The following is a 15955-nucleotide window of genomic DNA, read 5'->3' on the forward strand; positions in this document are numbered from 1 at the left end:
TGTACATCTCGGTGTGATACACAATGTCCACCTGATTTCGTGCATGTAGGTAAATGTAGCCGCCGGGGCATCTGTGCAGAGGGCGCCAGCGAGTCATTAGGCCACGCCCACTTGCGACGGGAGAGACTCGTGTACCAACTTTCATTACTTTTTGAGTGTGATAAAGCCGCCAAAAATGCAGTTGTTTACGGAGAATAATAATAATCGCTTGAATAACAATAGGGCTTTCGCAACATCGGTGCCCGGGCCCTAATAAACTGTTATCAAACATAAAAGGAGAACGACTGATACAAATTAAAAAAATACCAGTAGGTTTGTGTTGGAGGCCATCTTCACCCCACAGGCTCCGAGGTTTGGTCAGCTGCAGCTGTTTTCCATCACAATCCTGTTAAGACACTGTCGGCGGACACAGAGACTCTCCGCCCGCTCACTCACAATCCTTCTCCACATGCAAACAGCATCTGAGGACAGAAACTCCATACCTTTCCAGACATTTTATTTGCAGATCTCCGGACATCCATCACACCACACTGCCCTTAACATACAGGTACAATTTCACATTTCATTCCTCCGTGTCCTGTCCCCCTTAATCTAACCCCTATGTACATGTACTGAAAATTAAGTCATGGCAATAATGAAGTTTTTCACTCATGCTACAATGTCCTCTAATGCATAGTTTGGACCAAAGGGCTCCGTGTTTCAGCCCTTGGTGTGAGGAATCTTTTTTTTTTTTTTTTGTGTGTCTGCTCGTTGATGACTGGATGGATGCACAGCTGCGGGCGCCACAGTGTTCGTAAGAATGAACGTTTAAAAACCAGCGAGGTCCACAAGTGACGAAGTGCAAGAGTCTACCACCTAATTACCCTGATTCAGAAACAGCCCTCTGCTGGTCTCGACTCTAGCCAACCTGTGGGTGATTCAGAACGTGGATGATTGGCAATGATGTCACTCTGAGGAAAGAAAAAAAAAAAAAGTCCACGACGATGAATTTCCTTCCATTAACACAGCCTTTAAACTGTGTCCCTGTGCAGTAGACAAACTCAGCATCAGTCCATTTGAACAATATCCACGTTAAATTTCATGCCATATAAATAGTTCTCGTGTTTTGTACGATCCCTTTTTCTTTTAGATCCATCAAAGCCTACATATTGTAACATACAACTCATACCATGAATATCTGTGAAAACAGCTCTTCCTGAGAAAGATATGTAGTTCATAAGAGTTCTTCTCATACAAATGAAATAAGGCAAGTAAAGATTGTCCGATAATGGTTTTTTTTCGCATTTTGTCTCGGACGTAAAAAAAAAAAGAAGAAAAGTTGTCTTTACTGTATGTTCATGTTTGTTGGTCGGAAATGGCCTTTTCCTTTTCCTCCACGTCCTTCGAAAACTTGGAGGAATGGGAGCTCGGTATTGCACAGTCCCACGATCCAAAGGTTCCAGTTAAAGGAAAAGATGAGATTGTGCTCGTGTGGTTATTATTGTGTACTTATTTGTCGGTGGGAAGCCCTTTAAGAGTAAAGTTGCAGCCAGGTTGTGTTTCTCCCTACCTGCCATGCGATTGTGAAAAGGTTGGAGGCAGGTGTGAAGAGCAATGAGGGGTGTTTAAAAATCTCCTTTTTGTATTTAGTAAGAACTTGAGGAAAATTGTCCTAAAACGTCTCCGACTGAACACCAGCTGCTTATTTTGGAGGTCAAACTTTTGCGAGATAATTACAGCACCTACAAATTTGTGCTCAATTTTTAATACCGTGACTGTCACTGTTCTTGTTTGTCATCACTAAATAGTACAAAAACACCAGTTTACAACTCCAAAAAAATTGTTTCTGTGTGGAGCCAACACTGTATCACTGCCATCCGAGCTCAGCTGAAGAGGATAAAGGTTGGTACTCGGTTGCTTTGTAGGCTGAAGTAGCTGCTCCCACCAGCGGGGTGACCACGCAGTGTCTCCGAACAAGCTCTGACTCATCCTCATTCATTAACGTCCCCCTCACTGAGTTTTCTCCCGAGTCCACTTGATCATAGTCTCTGGCGAGCGGTATAGGAAAATGAGTTTGGCGTACATGTCCTCCTCCAGGTCCAGCTCGCCCGTCTCCCGGACCAGGAAGATGTCAGTGCACAGCTTGAGGATGCGGTCCACGTTGGGCAGCTCCTCAAACATGATGGTGTGGGAAATGCCGCTGAAGAACTCGCGCACAAACTTGCCGATGACCAGAACCACTGAGGCGTACAGGCCCATGATACTTGAGGGGAAAGAGAGAAAGTAATGTTCAGTTTTTCAATTTCTAAACAGCTTATTTCAATCATGGCCATAGCTTTTTTTTTTTTTTTTTTTTTTTTTTGGTGGAAAAATGCAGAATAGTTCAAACTTAGGTTAAAAACCCCAGAAAGAAACCGGTTCAAATCATTTTAGACTGGTCAATCATGTTAAATCAGTCTAAAATTGTCTGGAAGGTTACTCAAATCCAAGTTTCACACAAATAAAGACAAGACTTATTCAGAAGTTAGAAGAGATAGCCACCTGCAAATTTGCCCATCAATCAAACAGACATGCCCCCAAACATATGCATATGTCCACACGGTTCACCTGAAGATACAAATCTTTTTTTTTTTTTTTTTAAATATGTTAAATGTTTTACAAAATATGTAAAGCTGTCCAGTCATCATAACATATTAAAAAAAAACAAGGGTAGGAAAGAATCTCAGAACCCTGCAGATTTACCTTACTGCTCTTTTAGATACCAATCTGCTGTTAGTTCACCGACTGCACAACTTTGGATAACCATATTTCATTAAAACTACAATGCAAAATTCAGTTCTTCACGTACCCGTATCCAGCCAGGAAGCCCAAACTGGGCGGGCTGACTTGGTCGCTGAACACGTAGACCTCCAGGCCGGCTTCAGACCTGTTGTTTGAACCGGGCCTGTTTGAACTGTTGATGGAGCCGGGCTTCGTCTGTTTGACAATCCACCACTCTTGGATCTGATACGCGGAATAAGTATTTCGCTTCAAGGTCAGGTTTATATCAAGCATTTTTTCACCTGCAGAGAGAACGAAATGAGATAATTTAATCAGAGCAAAAATAATGTCAGACTTTTGTTAACTTGGAAAAAAAGTGTTGTTCACATTTACAAAAACTAAACAACTAAATATTAGTGACACATTTGAGAGATACATAAAAACAATTAAATGAATGCAATAACTATTTCTTTGAAGCTTCTTTGTGTAGGATTTTATTTGGATGCTCAACAGGTTTCCTTCACCTTCAAGAAGCTGCTCGACGGGCGTCGCGTCAGAGTCACTGGGGGCTCGGATGTAACGAGGGAAGATGTCTGTTAGGGTCCTGCGGAGAAAGACGAGCTGTGAGTGCACAGTGTGTGTTTCTTCAATTTCTCAATACGCTGGAGCAAAACTGGGAAAAATACCAACAATTACTAATGTATACCTGTAATGTTGTTTTCATTTTAATAGTTTGTTCTGTTCAATGGTGTAGAAAATCCACTTTATCAGAATACAGTTTGTAGATCCACTGCGAGAACATTTTTCCGTGATATGTCTTCTAAATGGATATTGGATTGATAGCATTCATGTCCTTGCAATAAATTTATAGCTAGAGCCTGGAGGTGTTCAGCTTAGCTTAGTCTAACGACTGGAGGCAGGAGGTTCTCTGTCCTTTAAGTTTAAAAATAACCTTTTTATATACTAGCAAAACTCAACACCCTCTAAAACCGGGAGATACACCCTAATATTCGGTAAACTTTAAAAGATGCTGGTGGGTGTATTTTCAAATGCTGAACAAAGTCCACGTTAGCTGATTCTAGTCACTATGCTGAACATACATACGGATTTACTTGCAGACTTTATCTGTTAACTGAGGGAAGTGTTTTGTAGTGTTATGAAGTTCATTGTCTATGATATCGCTAATAATATACACACACTTTACTACTGCCTCAACATTTTTTTATCTACCATAAAATTAATACTAAAATCCTAAATTAAAGTTTGAATTAAGACTTAAAAATTGGGAACATTGGGACAATTGAGCTCCAGGCTATCGCTGAACAGTGACAAAGCTTAAAGAAGAGGCAGAGCAGCTGATATACTCACACTGGTGTGTCGGTTCCGTTCCCATTCAGGACCATTATGAGTTCCTGCTTTGTTTTTCGGTCGAGATTTGTCACTCGTTTTCCAGATGCTGTTTCAGCCTTAGCACCAAGACTGAAGTTCCTGAGAAAAAGAAAATCATACTGAAAATATGTTTAAGGACTCTATAACTCATAAACCTGTAGCTGTCTGTAAGTGGTCTGGATTTCTATTTTAAATCCCTTCTTTTTATTCATATGTATAATACGGATTTAACTTTATTCAAGGTTATGGCTAACAGGCATGGGGCTCTATGTGACCTCTGGCGCAAAGTGGCCTCAAGCGCAATGCAATTCTCTTGTTTCATATTCCTTCCTACTACTTGGCAAATTTGCCGTTACAACAGCAATACACCAAGGTGCGAGCACACCTGGCTTTTACAGAGAATGGGAGGTGACACTATGATTGGTTTATTTCATGTTACTCCCAAGACACACCTAAAATATGGTCACAGTCTCCTGTATGCTGTTCGATATAAAAAGCTATCACTTCCCCATTTTGGCGACATTTGTGTGACATAATAAGCATATTCGTGAGTTACGGCCACAAAGGTGCTTTTAGAGGTAACAGTGACCTTTAACCTCTGACCACCAAAATTAAATCACTTCATCCTCGAGTCCAAGTGAACGTTTGTGCCAAATTTGAAGAAATTCCCTCCTGCTGTTTTTGAGGTATCGCGTTTATAAAAATGGTACGACGTAAGGTTGCCTCGATTTTTTTCCTTTGGCCCCGAAAATCAAATCAGTTCATCCACAAGTCCAAGTGAACATTTGTGCCAAATTTACAATGGAGGTGTATTTGGTAACATTTAACCATTGCGTACCTTTGCACAGACCAAGACACAGTGATTGGGAACTCCTCTTTGGAGTCCAACATTTCTATCAGGTTGGTCCTGCTGGGAGGACTGATGGTCCACAGAGAGTTGGAGCTGCCTTTCAGCTCAGCGATGATCAGGTCTTCAGGCATGTAGCTCTCCAGCCACTGCATGGCTTCCTAATCACACCGCAAAAATCAAACGGTCGGAGTCGATAGAGTACAGTCTCAGTGACCAAATTAGCATTCATCTATTATTTAAACCTATCCAAACTAAAGTCAATATGTGTCAAATTTATAGTGTGGCCATGAAATATCTCAACAGTTAGTGGTTAACCAAGAAAATTTGACACTTAAGGTCTCCGGCGGATGAATGCTAATGACTTTGGTGATTCTTTGACCTGTCCTCAGGCACCACCATGAGGTTTGAGGTTTCCCAACAAATATCAAATGGATGGCCATTAAATTTGAGACACATATTTGTGTCCCCTTCAGGAAAAATTGAATTTAACTGTTGTTAACCCCTGACTTTTCCTCTCGCTCCACCAGTGTCAAATTTTCAATTTGCCCTATACTTTGGTTAACAGCCAAATACTTGCAAAAATAATAACCTTTTTTCAGTCTCAGATGTGTTTATAGCTAATAAACACGCCTCTAGGCTGAATTAAGATGGTGAGCATGGTAAACATGACACCTGATAAACATTAGCATTGTAGCATTGTCATCCCTGAACCCAAGTACAGCCTCACACAGCTGCTGGCATGGCTGTGTACTGTTTATAATGTCTGCACGCAGAATCTTTAAAATGAAAATAAGAGTTTAAAAACAAATGTAAGTAAATGCCTACACAAATGATATGTTATGGGGATTACAACTTACCGCCTGGACTAAAGCCTTAGAAAACGAGCAACCTGCATTATCTGGGAGCGACATCACTTCAACACATCTCATGTCTAACACTATCAATGTTATCTAGACTCCTCTTTTTTAACTACACTTACACATTGTACATTTATCACAGAGGAGGGTTTGAGCTTGTAAAATACAACAACCGACATGTTTGTATTAAAAGTTATTGTACTTACGTCATCCTTCAAATACCTATTCTTAAATTTCTGAAATTCCTCTGCTGAGACACTATGCAGTTGTTTCTGCTGAGCGCTCATGGTGAAGATGGGCTGTTAAAAGAGGAAACATGTTTTAATCAAGCAAAGACTGAATAAATTTCAACTGTTGGTTAATTTAGGAAAATTGCATTTGATTTTGTTTCTGCAGGAAGAGGTCTAATAATTTCCCTGAACACACACAAAAAACATTAAACTCTGCAGACAAAAAAAACGTACAAAAATATGATCAGACTTCTCGGTCCACTCGGAACAAAAGAAACACAAAATCATGGAGAAAAAGTGCTACTGGAGACATGCACATAAAAACATGGCCTGTCTCTACATTGAATCAGGGACTCTTTTTTTATTTTTATACTTCATGTTGAAAAGATTCAGCTTTGGCAGAACATCTCTTTGGTCTCCTGCTATTTCTGTTTGGTGACTTGATAAAAGAAACAGCGTCCGCACCTGAAAACCGGCCAGGGTGATTTCGAGTGAGACGTCCAGCGGAGTGTTGACGACTCCGGCTACAGATTTTACAAGGGACATGAAGAGCAGCGGGAACCAGACGATACAGATCAGCAGCATCACAATCATTCCTCCCATCCCGTACTTCACCACCTTCTTCTTCTTCTGGCCTCGCGGCTGGGGGTACCTCTGCAGAGCGATGACATAAAGGGCAGGGAGATGAGTTACTCGTCCTGGATGCAGAATGTACTGGAGCATTATAGTGCCTGTGAAACTTTCTTCGTCTGGACTATTCTTGCAAAACCATGAGGGAAAAGTTAGAAAAGTAAAAATACAAAAAAAAAAAAAAAAAAAAAAAAAAAAGAGTGCAATATTTACACTAGTGAAGCATAGAATAAAGATATTTTTGTACACTTTTAGGAATATTGAGCACAAAATTATCTTTATTTGAAATAGAACACATTTACAAAAGTGAGAACCTATAAAATATTCTCCCTGCCATCAGCCAGCAAAAGCGGATCCAATGTTAATGTTTAAAAGTAATGAAGCAACAATAGCATAAAGGATAAATCACAAAAGTAAATTTCAGATTGAATTCCAACATGACAGACTCTGGCTCTGAACATAGGTTTTTTTTTTTTTTTTTAAACGAGCGCCACAATGATAAACACCTTCTCCGACTCTCTCCAGCACTTGAGGATGAAGATGTGAGCGTAGATGTCCTCCACGCAGATCCAGCTGGACAGAGACAGCGAGGTGTCGGTCCAAACCCAGTCCATCACGGCCCGCAGCTCCGTCAGGAACGGTACCAGACGGAAACTGAAAACCACAGAGCTGTTTTAGTTCATCTGCACAGACTGAAAACAGATTTGGTAACATAAACATCAAAAATAGGAACATTTTAATTATTTTTTCATAAAAGAAAAGCTAAGTTTTCCTTCAATTTAGTAAAATTGAATAACTAGACCATCTTTTTAGTTCAAGCAAGGAATTGAGATATTAAAAATGGCAGGAAACACACAGATCAAAGGAATCTGAGTTATTCATGAAGCTAAAATAATATATGATAGTCTACACTAAAACTTATCAGATAATAATACCTAATAAACTTAATAATGGAGGTGTAATTTCTAAGTGTTTTCCCAAAAATATTTCAGAGAATACACTCGTCTAAATTACCTTAATAATTAATCTGGAGAAAGATTTCAATTTGTAAACTTGACAGCACTGTGGTTTGATTAAACTCCTACAAACTATAAATCCCAGTCAGGAAATTAATTCAGAATATTACAGAGCAGAAATACAATATGGCAAAAACTGCAACTAATTAATATTCTAAATTCATGTATAAATATTACAATTTCAAGTTTAAAATTAGTGAAAGTTTCCAAATCTGTCAGAGACGTTTACAGATTAAAACATGCACAAATGAAGAAGCCTTAAAGGAATAACACTACAACTATGAACATATTTAAAATATCTTAAAGAGATCCAAGTGTGATCTCCTATGTCTCCTTCCACCCGTCCTCCAACGCGTCCCGGGCCTTGGACCTGTTTGTCCAGCTGGAAGAGATGAAACTTTCCCAGCATAACTCACCCCTGAAACAGGAAGAGGTTGACATAATTGTAGCTCTTGGTGAGGAAGTTTCCCAGAATACGGGTGGGATAACCGCAGCGGATCTGATAGGCTGACAGCCCGAAGTAGATGCACTTGACGAAATACCACATCTGAGCGACCGTGTTCTCATTGAAGCGCCTACGAGGGGAAGACAAAAGAAAAGACAGGCTTAAAACTGGAGAAAGATTGTAGTAGGTTATTTAAACAGGAATGTAGACAGCAAAATAACCAGTTACAGCTTTCAAATATATTGGAAGGTTTTGAAAATAAAATTAATCTCAAGGCATACGAGGACTAACTGTCATCAATACCATTTTGGAGATGGAGGGCTTAAAAGAAACATTTTGGGCTTGTTTTTCCTTCTTTTATCAGTAACAGAGACAAAAGAGAGAAATAAAAAAGAGGAATAATACCCATCAACGATCCCATCAGTCCGTATTTGAAACCTGGGACGCCGTTATGTGCATTTCATTACCTTAAATTAATCAGGATGCTGACTGACAGCTGAATTAATATACTGGGAGGTAAGATGAAGCTCTTACTTTGCTGTGACGCTTGGCAGGATAAAGAACATCCAGAAGTGGATGCCAAACACCAGCATGACCTGAAAGATGACTTTTCCCATGACAGTTTTTCTGAGGTAGAGGGCCCGGTCCACCACCATGGTCCCGAACTGGATCAGGACCATGACCAGGAAGGGTCCCGGAACCTGATCTTCCGACAGGGACGAAGTGATGTCTGCAGCTGAGTGTTTCTACCGAGGGGATAAAATACACATAAAGGTTAGTTTTGTTGAGTCATGTGAGACCAGTTCAGGTAAAAGGTGTAATTTTCTAAATTTAAAACATACACCAAACGCCCAGAATCCAAACACGATGATGATGAAGTCGACGGTGTCGGCGAGGAACATCATCACATAGACGTCGGTGACCGCACTGTACTCCGGATGGACCAGGTTGTAGAAGAACTGCCTGATGGGAAGGTAGATCTCCATAAACCTACACAGAGCGGAGCAGATGTTATTCATGAGCAATGAAAGTCGTTATTGTCATTCCAAAAAAAAACTACTATAAAAATAATTAACATTGTTTTTATTGTTTGTCTTCTTATCCGGTGTCAAGTTAAAAGTAAGTATGTAAGTATGCATGCTACTTATAGTTTGTTTTATTTTGATATAACTTTATATTTCTTTATCTTAACACGTCCTAGCCCTATGCTGAAGTGTGTTTATAACATAATACAAATCACACAAAATCATTAAAAAAAAACACGCAAAAAAGATAAATTACAGGACATGTTATCTGTCAGAAAACCACTGGACTTATTTTGAGAAAAACTTTGGGTTCCAGTTGCTGTTCTCGATGCAATATCTCAGAAACCACTCGTTCCACTGTGATTAAATTTAGAACAACAGCATGTTTTGATCGTCTGTTGCAGCACTTACAAAAGTGACACTGAACGGCCTGACGGGAACGCTGTAATTAAAGGCCTTTGAAAGGTTTTCGCTGATATGATTTTCCACAGCGCGCCATTCATCCAGAATCCTTGCTGAGCACACTTCTTGTCAGTGACCTCATTATGTTACACACTTTCTAATACAAAGGCATTTTGAAGTGTCTGTCAGTGAGCAGCGGCCGTGGGTGGTCTTTTTTAAACCGGCTGTGTTTTAATCGTACCGCTTCATGATGAAAGCTTTGGCTTTGAAGAGCTGCTCCCTCAGTTTCTCTATAATCATCTCTTTGCGGGTCTTCTGGTGAACGCCGGCCTCGCTGCCGTCCTTGTGGCTGCTGTTGTGGGAAGTGGTACTTCCTGTGGAAACAATTTACATTTTGAGCCGTAAATGAACCGTGAAGAGGCGTTGAGTCACTGATAGAGTCACAAACACAGGACTAATCCATGGGTCAAGTCTGGAGACCACGAGGAAGAGTGTTTGTGATACAAGCTCATAGATTTTCTACTATTTATTGCTGCGGTTGTGGAAAAAATAATGGTTGTGCTTCCCAGAAAATTATTTGTTTTAGGAAAGTTGTCAATTTATGACTTTCCCCATTTTTTTTCTAATGTTTTGGACCATCTGTCTTCCATTTGTCGATCATCCAACTACCATTAATTAGCAAGAAGCATCCAACAGAAAAGAGCCTTCACCTCTATTGGACCTTGCAGAGGAGTGCAGAGATCGATGAGAGATCGAGTGCGAGCCTGCGCTGGAGCTCTTGCGCCGCTGGTAGGTCTGCTGCTGCGGGTAGTGCACCTGGACGTGTCCTGAATCTATGGAGGTGCCGAAGTTGGTGGACCTCAAGGTGTGAGTGGAGCCTCTCCTCTCGCCGATCAGTGACGAGGCGGGCTCAGACTCCTTCTCGCTCTCCTCCCTGTCCTTTCCCTCGTCCTCGGACTCGCTCTGACGAGGCGCCTCTTTCTTCTCTTTGGGGTCGTCCTCGTCCCACAGGCCGTGGCACTGGAAATGAAAAGAAGAGGCGAGGTCATATCTAATACACCTAAATGAAATGAACGTCTGCTGCAGGGACCAGCGTGTAGTGGTATTTGTTTAAGTACCCGTGATGTGTTAAAAGGCAAATTGTTCCTACGGTACTCATTTTACACACAACATTCAATAATATTTATTTCCATTGCGTTAATTGTTTTAATGATCATGCTATTTTTTACGGTTGATTTATTTAATATTTAAGTTCCTCCCATTAAAATGGAATAAAATGTGTCATCACATCTCATGAAAACACAATCAGATGCAGTGTTTGCCCCACAAAAGGGCAAATATTGCACACAACACACCTTTCACTTTTTGAGAGAGAAGGGAAACTGTGAAGAGCAAGATTTTTAATCAAATGTTTGTAGAGACAGATTTTTTTTTTATTGTATCTTAGTAAAGAGCTAAAAATAGTGTAGTTAGGTTTCAGACGGACGTTTAGAATGAGGCTAGCAAATATATTATACTTTTCTTAATGCCAACAAAACCGGTGAAAAACACACAATAAATTGATCTGTCTCTCTGTACTTTCCTTTTCTGTCTTTGGCCCGCTAGCTCCTATTGAAGATCTAAATCATTAACAAATATTCACTCACTGAGCACTTCATTGAAAACATCTGCACAATCTAATGCAATCCAACAGGTACACCCTGCCATTAAAAACAAAAATGCAGTTATTTCCTAAAACATCTGCACAATGTGGGTTTTAGCAAAAGTCACTCTGACAGGAATAAACAGCGTATTTCTTTCAGAATTGTAACTCACAAAAGCATGTGTGACTCAATGCCAGTGCAACTGTGACTCATTTTTGGACAACAATGGAGGTCTGCAGTGTGTTACTCTGCATAAAATCTGTTGGCAATAAGAATTAAAGAATTGAATATCCTTCATTATATATGAGGACAATATCTATACATTTTGTATATGTGCACACCTTCAGGATGGACCTGTGGAAGAAGAGGGCCAGTAACTGGACCAGGTCGTAGTGGACGTAACCATCTTTCTTCTCCACGCCGATGATGTTGGGAGGGTGATAAGGTTTATTCTTATCCATCTTGTTCTGGTTAAAGTTGAAGAAGCCAAACTGGAAGAAGTACTTGATGACGATGGTGACCTGCAGGGGAAAAGACATCAATGTCAGAGAAGCTTCCTGAACTATAGACCAAGATAAACCTGAGAGAAACTGTTGTATGAATATCAATAATTTATATGATCCAACTGTTTCATTAAAATACGATTATCTGTCTCTTTTGTTGCTATTTGCTCAATCTGTGCATTAAATTGATACAGCAGTGCAACACATTATTTTTTGTACTTCTATCTGATGGATGTTATTGTCAAAACATTTTTAAAGTATAAGAAATTCATCCTTAAAATCTGTGGTTGTCTTGACTTTCTGGATAACAGCAACACGATTTATTCCCAAATGAGACATCCAATAATTCGAAAGTATTGACACTGATAATTTCAAATAAATACATAATTTCTATCTGATTTTGTGTGACTGTACCTCAGTGTAGACGATGGCAGTCATCCAGTAGCGCTTGCTGGGCCGCGGCACAGACAGCATGGCCCAGAGGAAGATGGTGATGGGAAGGACCAGGGTGACGCACGAGGCCGATACCATGTGGTTGATGATGATGACCAGGTAGCACACAAACTCTGAGTGGGCCACCAGCATGTTGTAGAGGGCGTAGCAGAGCTGCAGGATCAGAGGCTGACTTTGGTAGAATCTATCCGACTGCGCCAGCTGCTCGTCATAAAACATCCTGGACAGACAGACGGACGGACGGACGGACGGAGGGATCGATGAGGGTTGCGATACTAAACAGATTTTGGTATTTGATCTTTTTATTGATTCTAAAACATTATAGAAATGTTGAAATAAGTGTGGCATCACTATTTAATCCCGAAATTGCCGTGGAGGGTTTTAAGCAAACTTTTTCATATATGAAACTGTTCCGACTGTAACGGTGCACAGTACTGTGACGTGCACCTGAGTTACACATGCTTTTGTGGGCAGTTTCTGGATGGATCTGCGATTTTGAAAGCAGAGAGTGCAAATTAAAAGTTTGTGACGAATTTTCGGGAAACAGAAAGCAGCAGCAGGGAGACAAACCCGGCAAGAAGGAGTGATGCTTGTGTTGTTGTGGGCGAGAAACTTGTGTCTTTTCAATGCGCTGTAAGCAGGCGCATTGTCATGTTGGAGAACCAAGTCGTAATCCCGCCACAGTTCAGGTGGTTTGCACCAAATGTTTTCCCTCAGAACATCACAGCAGAACTCTGTTGACAGTCTGTCACTGGGGGGAGAGTTTAGGTGCACAACCCTACAAATGTCAAGGAAAACCCACCCGGTTGAGCTCCCGACTTGATGCATCTTTTTCAGTTTTGGACAGGGACGTTCTGCCCCTCGGAAACACGAGGGCCACTCAAAAGACTTCACCCGGCTCATCGCTTCATTGCCCCAGCCTTCCTGAAGCATTTTAAGGATCTTTGCTGCTAATTTCAAGAGTTTGACCTCAAATTTGCCCTCTGCTCATGCCAACAGAGAAATCAGACGCACCAGACCAGTGGTTACAAAAACATGTGTGACTCAGGAGCTGATTTTTATCAAGCGACTAAACTTGGAGTATTTACTCATGAAGGTTACAGCTTCTCTGTGCTTCATGCGCATCACGATGCTGCGCTCCAATTGCATGCAACTGGAGCGGTCTCTCAACTTTTTATTATACCCCCTCGTATGCAGTAGTACTCCCCAAGACCCATAAAAATACTTTTCTTTAAGTATAATTGGTGGAATTTCCCTTTTTTTGACTGTAAATGTTAAGATGAATACTCAGATCTGTGGACAGGACCAACTACCTCCACACAGTTTTGAGGCTGCAGTATTTTTTTGGACTTACTTGTTGAGCAGCAGTTCGCTGGCGGTCAGGTCGGTGGTCATTGAGGGCAACATGATGTCGGATCTGCTGTCAGAGCGGCTGTCAGACGTCATCACCATGTGCCTCTTCCTGTCCATGTCGCTCTCGTCGTCGCTCACTTCCAGACGGTCGAAGCTGACCGCCTTGCTGTAGCTGGGAGGCACGTCGGCGTCAAACGTTTTGGAGGCATCCGTGTCGGGGGTGTAGAGCGGTCCGGCCTGACGCTCTGTCGGCATGAAGTCCTGCTGTCCTCCCCTGTCCTCACTGTCAGTGATGAAGTCATTCTCCTGGGCAGAAGAGGCCGACTCCGCCTCCTCCAGCCTCACAGAGGAGGGGCCCTCATCTGGGTCAAAGGACTCCCAGGGACCCCCGTCTCTTTCCTGGTCCTCTGGCACCTGCGATCCCTGCAGTCCTTCACCCTCCAATTCCTCCTGCCCTTCCACTTCCTCCTTCTCCTTCTTTTCCTCCCTGGGTTCTCCATCGCTCCAGGGCCCACCCTCTGCCCCCTGACTCTCATCCAACTTTTGGGATTCCCAGGGGACCTGCTGCTTGTCTTCCCCTTGATCCTGCTCGTCCTCCACTTCGTCTATGGTGTCTGTGGTTCCTTGTCTGGAGTAGATCATGACGGACTGGGTCGCTTCACTGCAGAGGACAGAGAGAAGCAGGGAGTCTGTCAGTCTACATTCACATGTACTTTATAGAATGATCAAACTAAATGTATGAAACTGGATCGGTTCCTCAGTTTATACAGACCAAATAAAAAACTACCATCCTGGGGAAGGAAAGTGTGTAGATAAGCACTGATGTACTTTAATAACATATCATCCCAAATTTACTGGAGGCTTTTTATTTCTAACTGTCCACTTGGTGACATTGGATAAAGACATTTATTTCACTTTTGAGAAATAACTAACAATTTTCTTGAATCCCCCTATTTCACATTTATACTTAATGTTAACATTAAATAAATAGTTTAACAATACACTCTAATATAGTTAGACACAAAGGCATTTTTAAGTATTTACTATTTATATGTACAGCATTTGTCAACTAGGCTAACTTAATATACACATTTTAGATTATTATCACTGTGTTTTACAGTAGTTTCATTCATTATCAGTTTATAAACAAGCCTCTAATTACGGTTCCCCTCAGGAAGAGTAAATGTTGTTGATAAATACATTAATAGACACTTATATCTGCAAACAACAACATTATAGTGTTATAATCCATCTATTAATTTACTGCTTGTAAATTCGAAATAGAGGACGTTAAAGTGAAATGTTATAAATAAACAACTCTTTCTGAAATATGCATGAATTTAACATGTTTCATATGTTCCAACCTTAAATACCAGAGAAGCAAATGCTGAGCAGGAAGAAATCATACATTACAAAACCGCTTTTCATATCAAACCTGTATGTCAAAATGAAAATATATATATATATATATATATATTACAGGAAACAGTGTGATATACAAGTCATGCAATGATTGAGCTGAAGTTAAAAATCAACAAAAACAAGATGAGGTGATATTATTCATGTGGGTGAAACAGGTGTGAATACAGGCGGTGCAGAGGCCAGGCACCTGGATATGAGGCTGCTGCCGCTGTCCATGGACGAGTTGGACATGTCCAGGCCGTACATCTTACGCAGTTTGGGCCTGGCTCGCTCGCTGGTTTTGGGAATGAAATCTGGCATCGCATCCATGTCTTCCAAAGTGGATTGGCGAGAGAACAGTGTGGTGGCCTCAGTAAGGCCACTAAGAGGTGGTGAGGGTGAGAGATGGGATGAGAAGTGGTGAGAATGATGAGATGGGATCGATGATGTGTTAAAATGGAAGCATTTAACCAAACTTTAGCATTAAATATGACCTTTTAAGATGACTGTAAAAATGCAGTGAAGAATTTGGATGAAATGGCTCAGAGGGATGATAATGCCAAAATACAACCGAACAGCCTCACCTCCCTCCCTGGCTGCCATATACACAATAAACGGTTGTTTCACTCAAATGGCAAAAAAAAACCAAAAAACTACTTTTTTCATTTACCTCTGGAGCTGCTTAGTGATGCAGAGCTTCAAAAAAACAAAAAACTTGATTGCAACATCTCTTTCCAGAAACACTGGGCACATTTTGTCCCAAATTTTGTTACGAATTGGTGCATTAAGATAAACAGTTAGTGGCGCTAATTCTGCAGTCAGGTGCCATTAAATCACAGCAGAGGAAGAAAATGTAAGAGAGATGAGGTATTTAAAAGAGCTCCAGTCAAACATCAAAAGATGGAAAACTATGTGAAAAACGGGATGGAAATATGTGATTTATTCTTGCTTTATATGTTGATTTGTAAATATGACAGTTGCTTTATTGCTCCGCAGATCGACAAATCACACGTCTACTC

General features: G+C 40.9%; 1 protein-coding gene across 1 annotated transcript in view; it reads right to left on the reverse strand.

The window, feature by feature from the left end:
* Window positions 1-343: 343 nt before the first annotated feature.
* Window positions 344-15955, reverse strand: part of LOC138203200 (piezo-type mechanosensitive ion channel component 2) — a 76318-nt gene continuing 60706 nt past the window's right edge. Inside the window, exons 38-54 of the mRNA XM_069157927.1 lie at window positions 15145-15318; window positions 13537-14196; window positions 12144-12402; window positions 11568-11747; window positions 10294-10603; window positions 9825-9957; window positions 8999-9146; window positions 8691-8902; window positions 8128-8286; window positions 7202-7349; window positions 6531-6719; window positions 6042-6134; window positions 4967-5136; window positions 4108-4227; window positions 3264-3343; window positions 2828-3041; window positions 344-2242 (exon numbers count right to left, since the gene is read on the reverse strand). Of these exons, the coding sequence (XP_069014028.1) occupies window positions 1990-2242; window positions 2828-3041; window positions 3264-3343; window positions 4108-4227; window positions 4967-5136; window positions 6042-6134; window positions 6531-6719; window positions 7202-7349; window positions 8128-8286; window positions 8691-8902; window positions 8999-9146; window positions 9825-9957; window positions 10294-10603; window positions 11568-11747; window positions 12144-12402; window positions 13537-14196; window positions 15145-15318 (3502 nt within the window). The 3' untranslated portion in view covers window positions 344-1989. The remainder of the gene's footprint in view (window positions 2243-2827; window positions 3042-3263; window positions 3344-4107; window positions 4228-4966; window positions 5137-6041; window positions 6135-6530; window positions 6720-7201; window positions 7350-8127; window positions 8287-8690; window positions 8903-8998; window positions 9147-9824; window positions 9958-10293; window positions 10604-11567; window positions 11748-12143; window positions 12403-13536; window positions 14197-15144; window positions 15319-15955) is intronic.

The sequence above is a fragment of the Embiotoca jacksoni genome, unplaced genomic scaffold, assembly GCF_022577435.1.
Source record: "Embiotoca jacksoni isolate LCO1_2020_lvr unplaced genomic scaffold, fEmbJac1.0.p SCAF_22, whole genome shotgun sequence".
Classification (NCBI taxonomy): Eukaryota; Metazoa; Chordata; class Actinopteri; family Embiotocidae; genus Embiotoca; species Embiotoca jacksoni.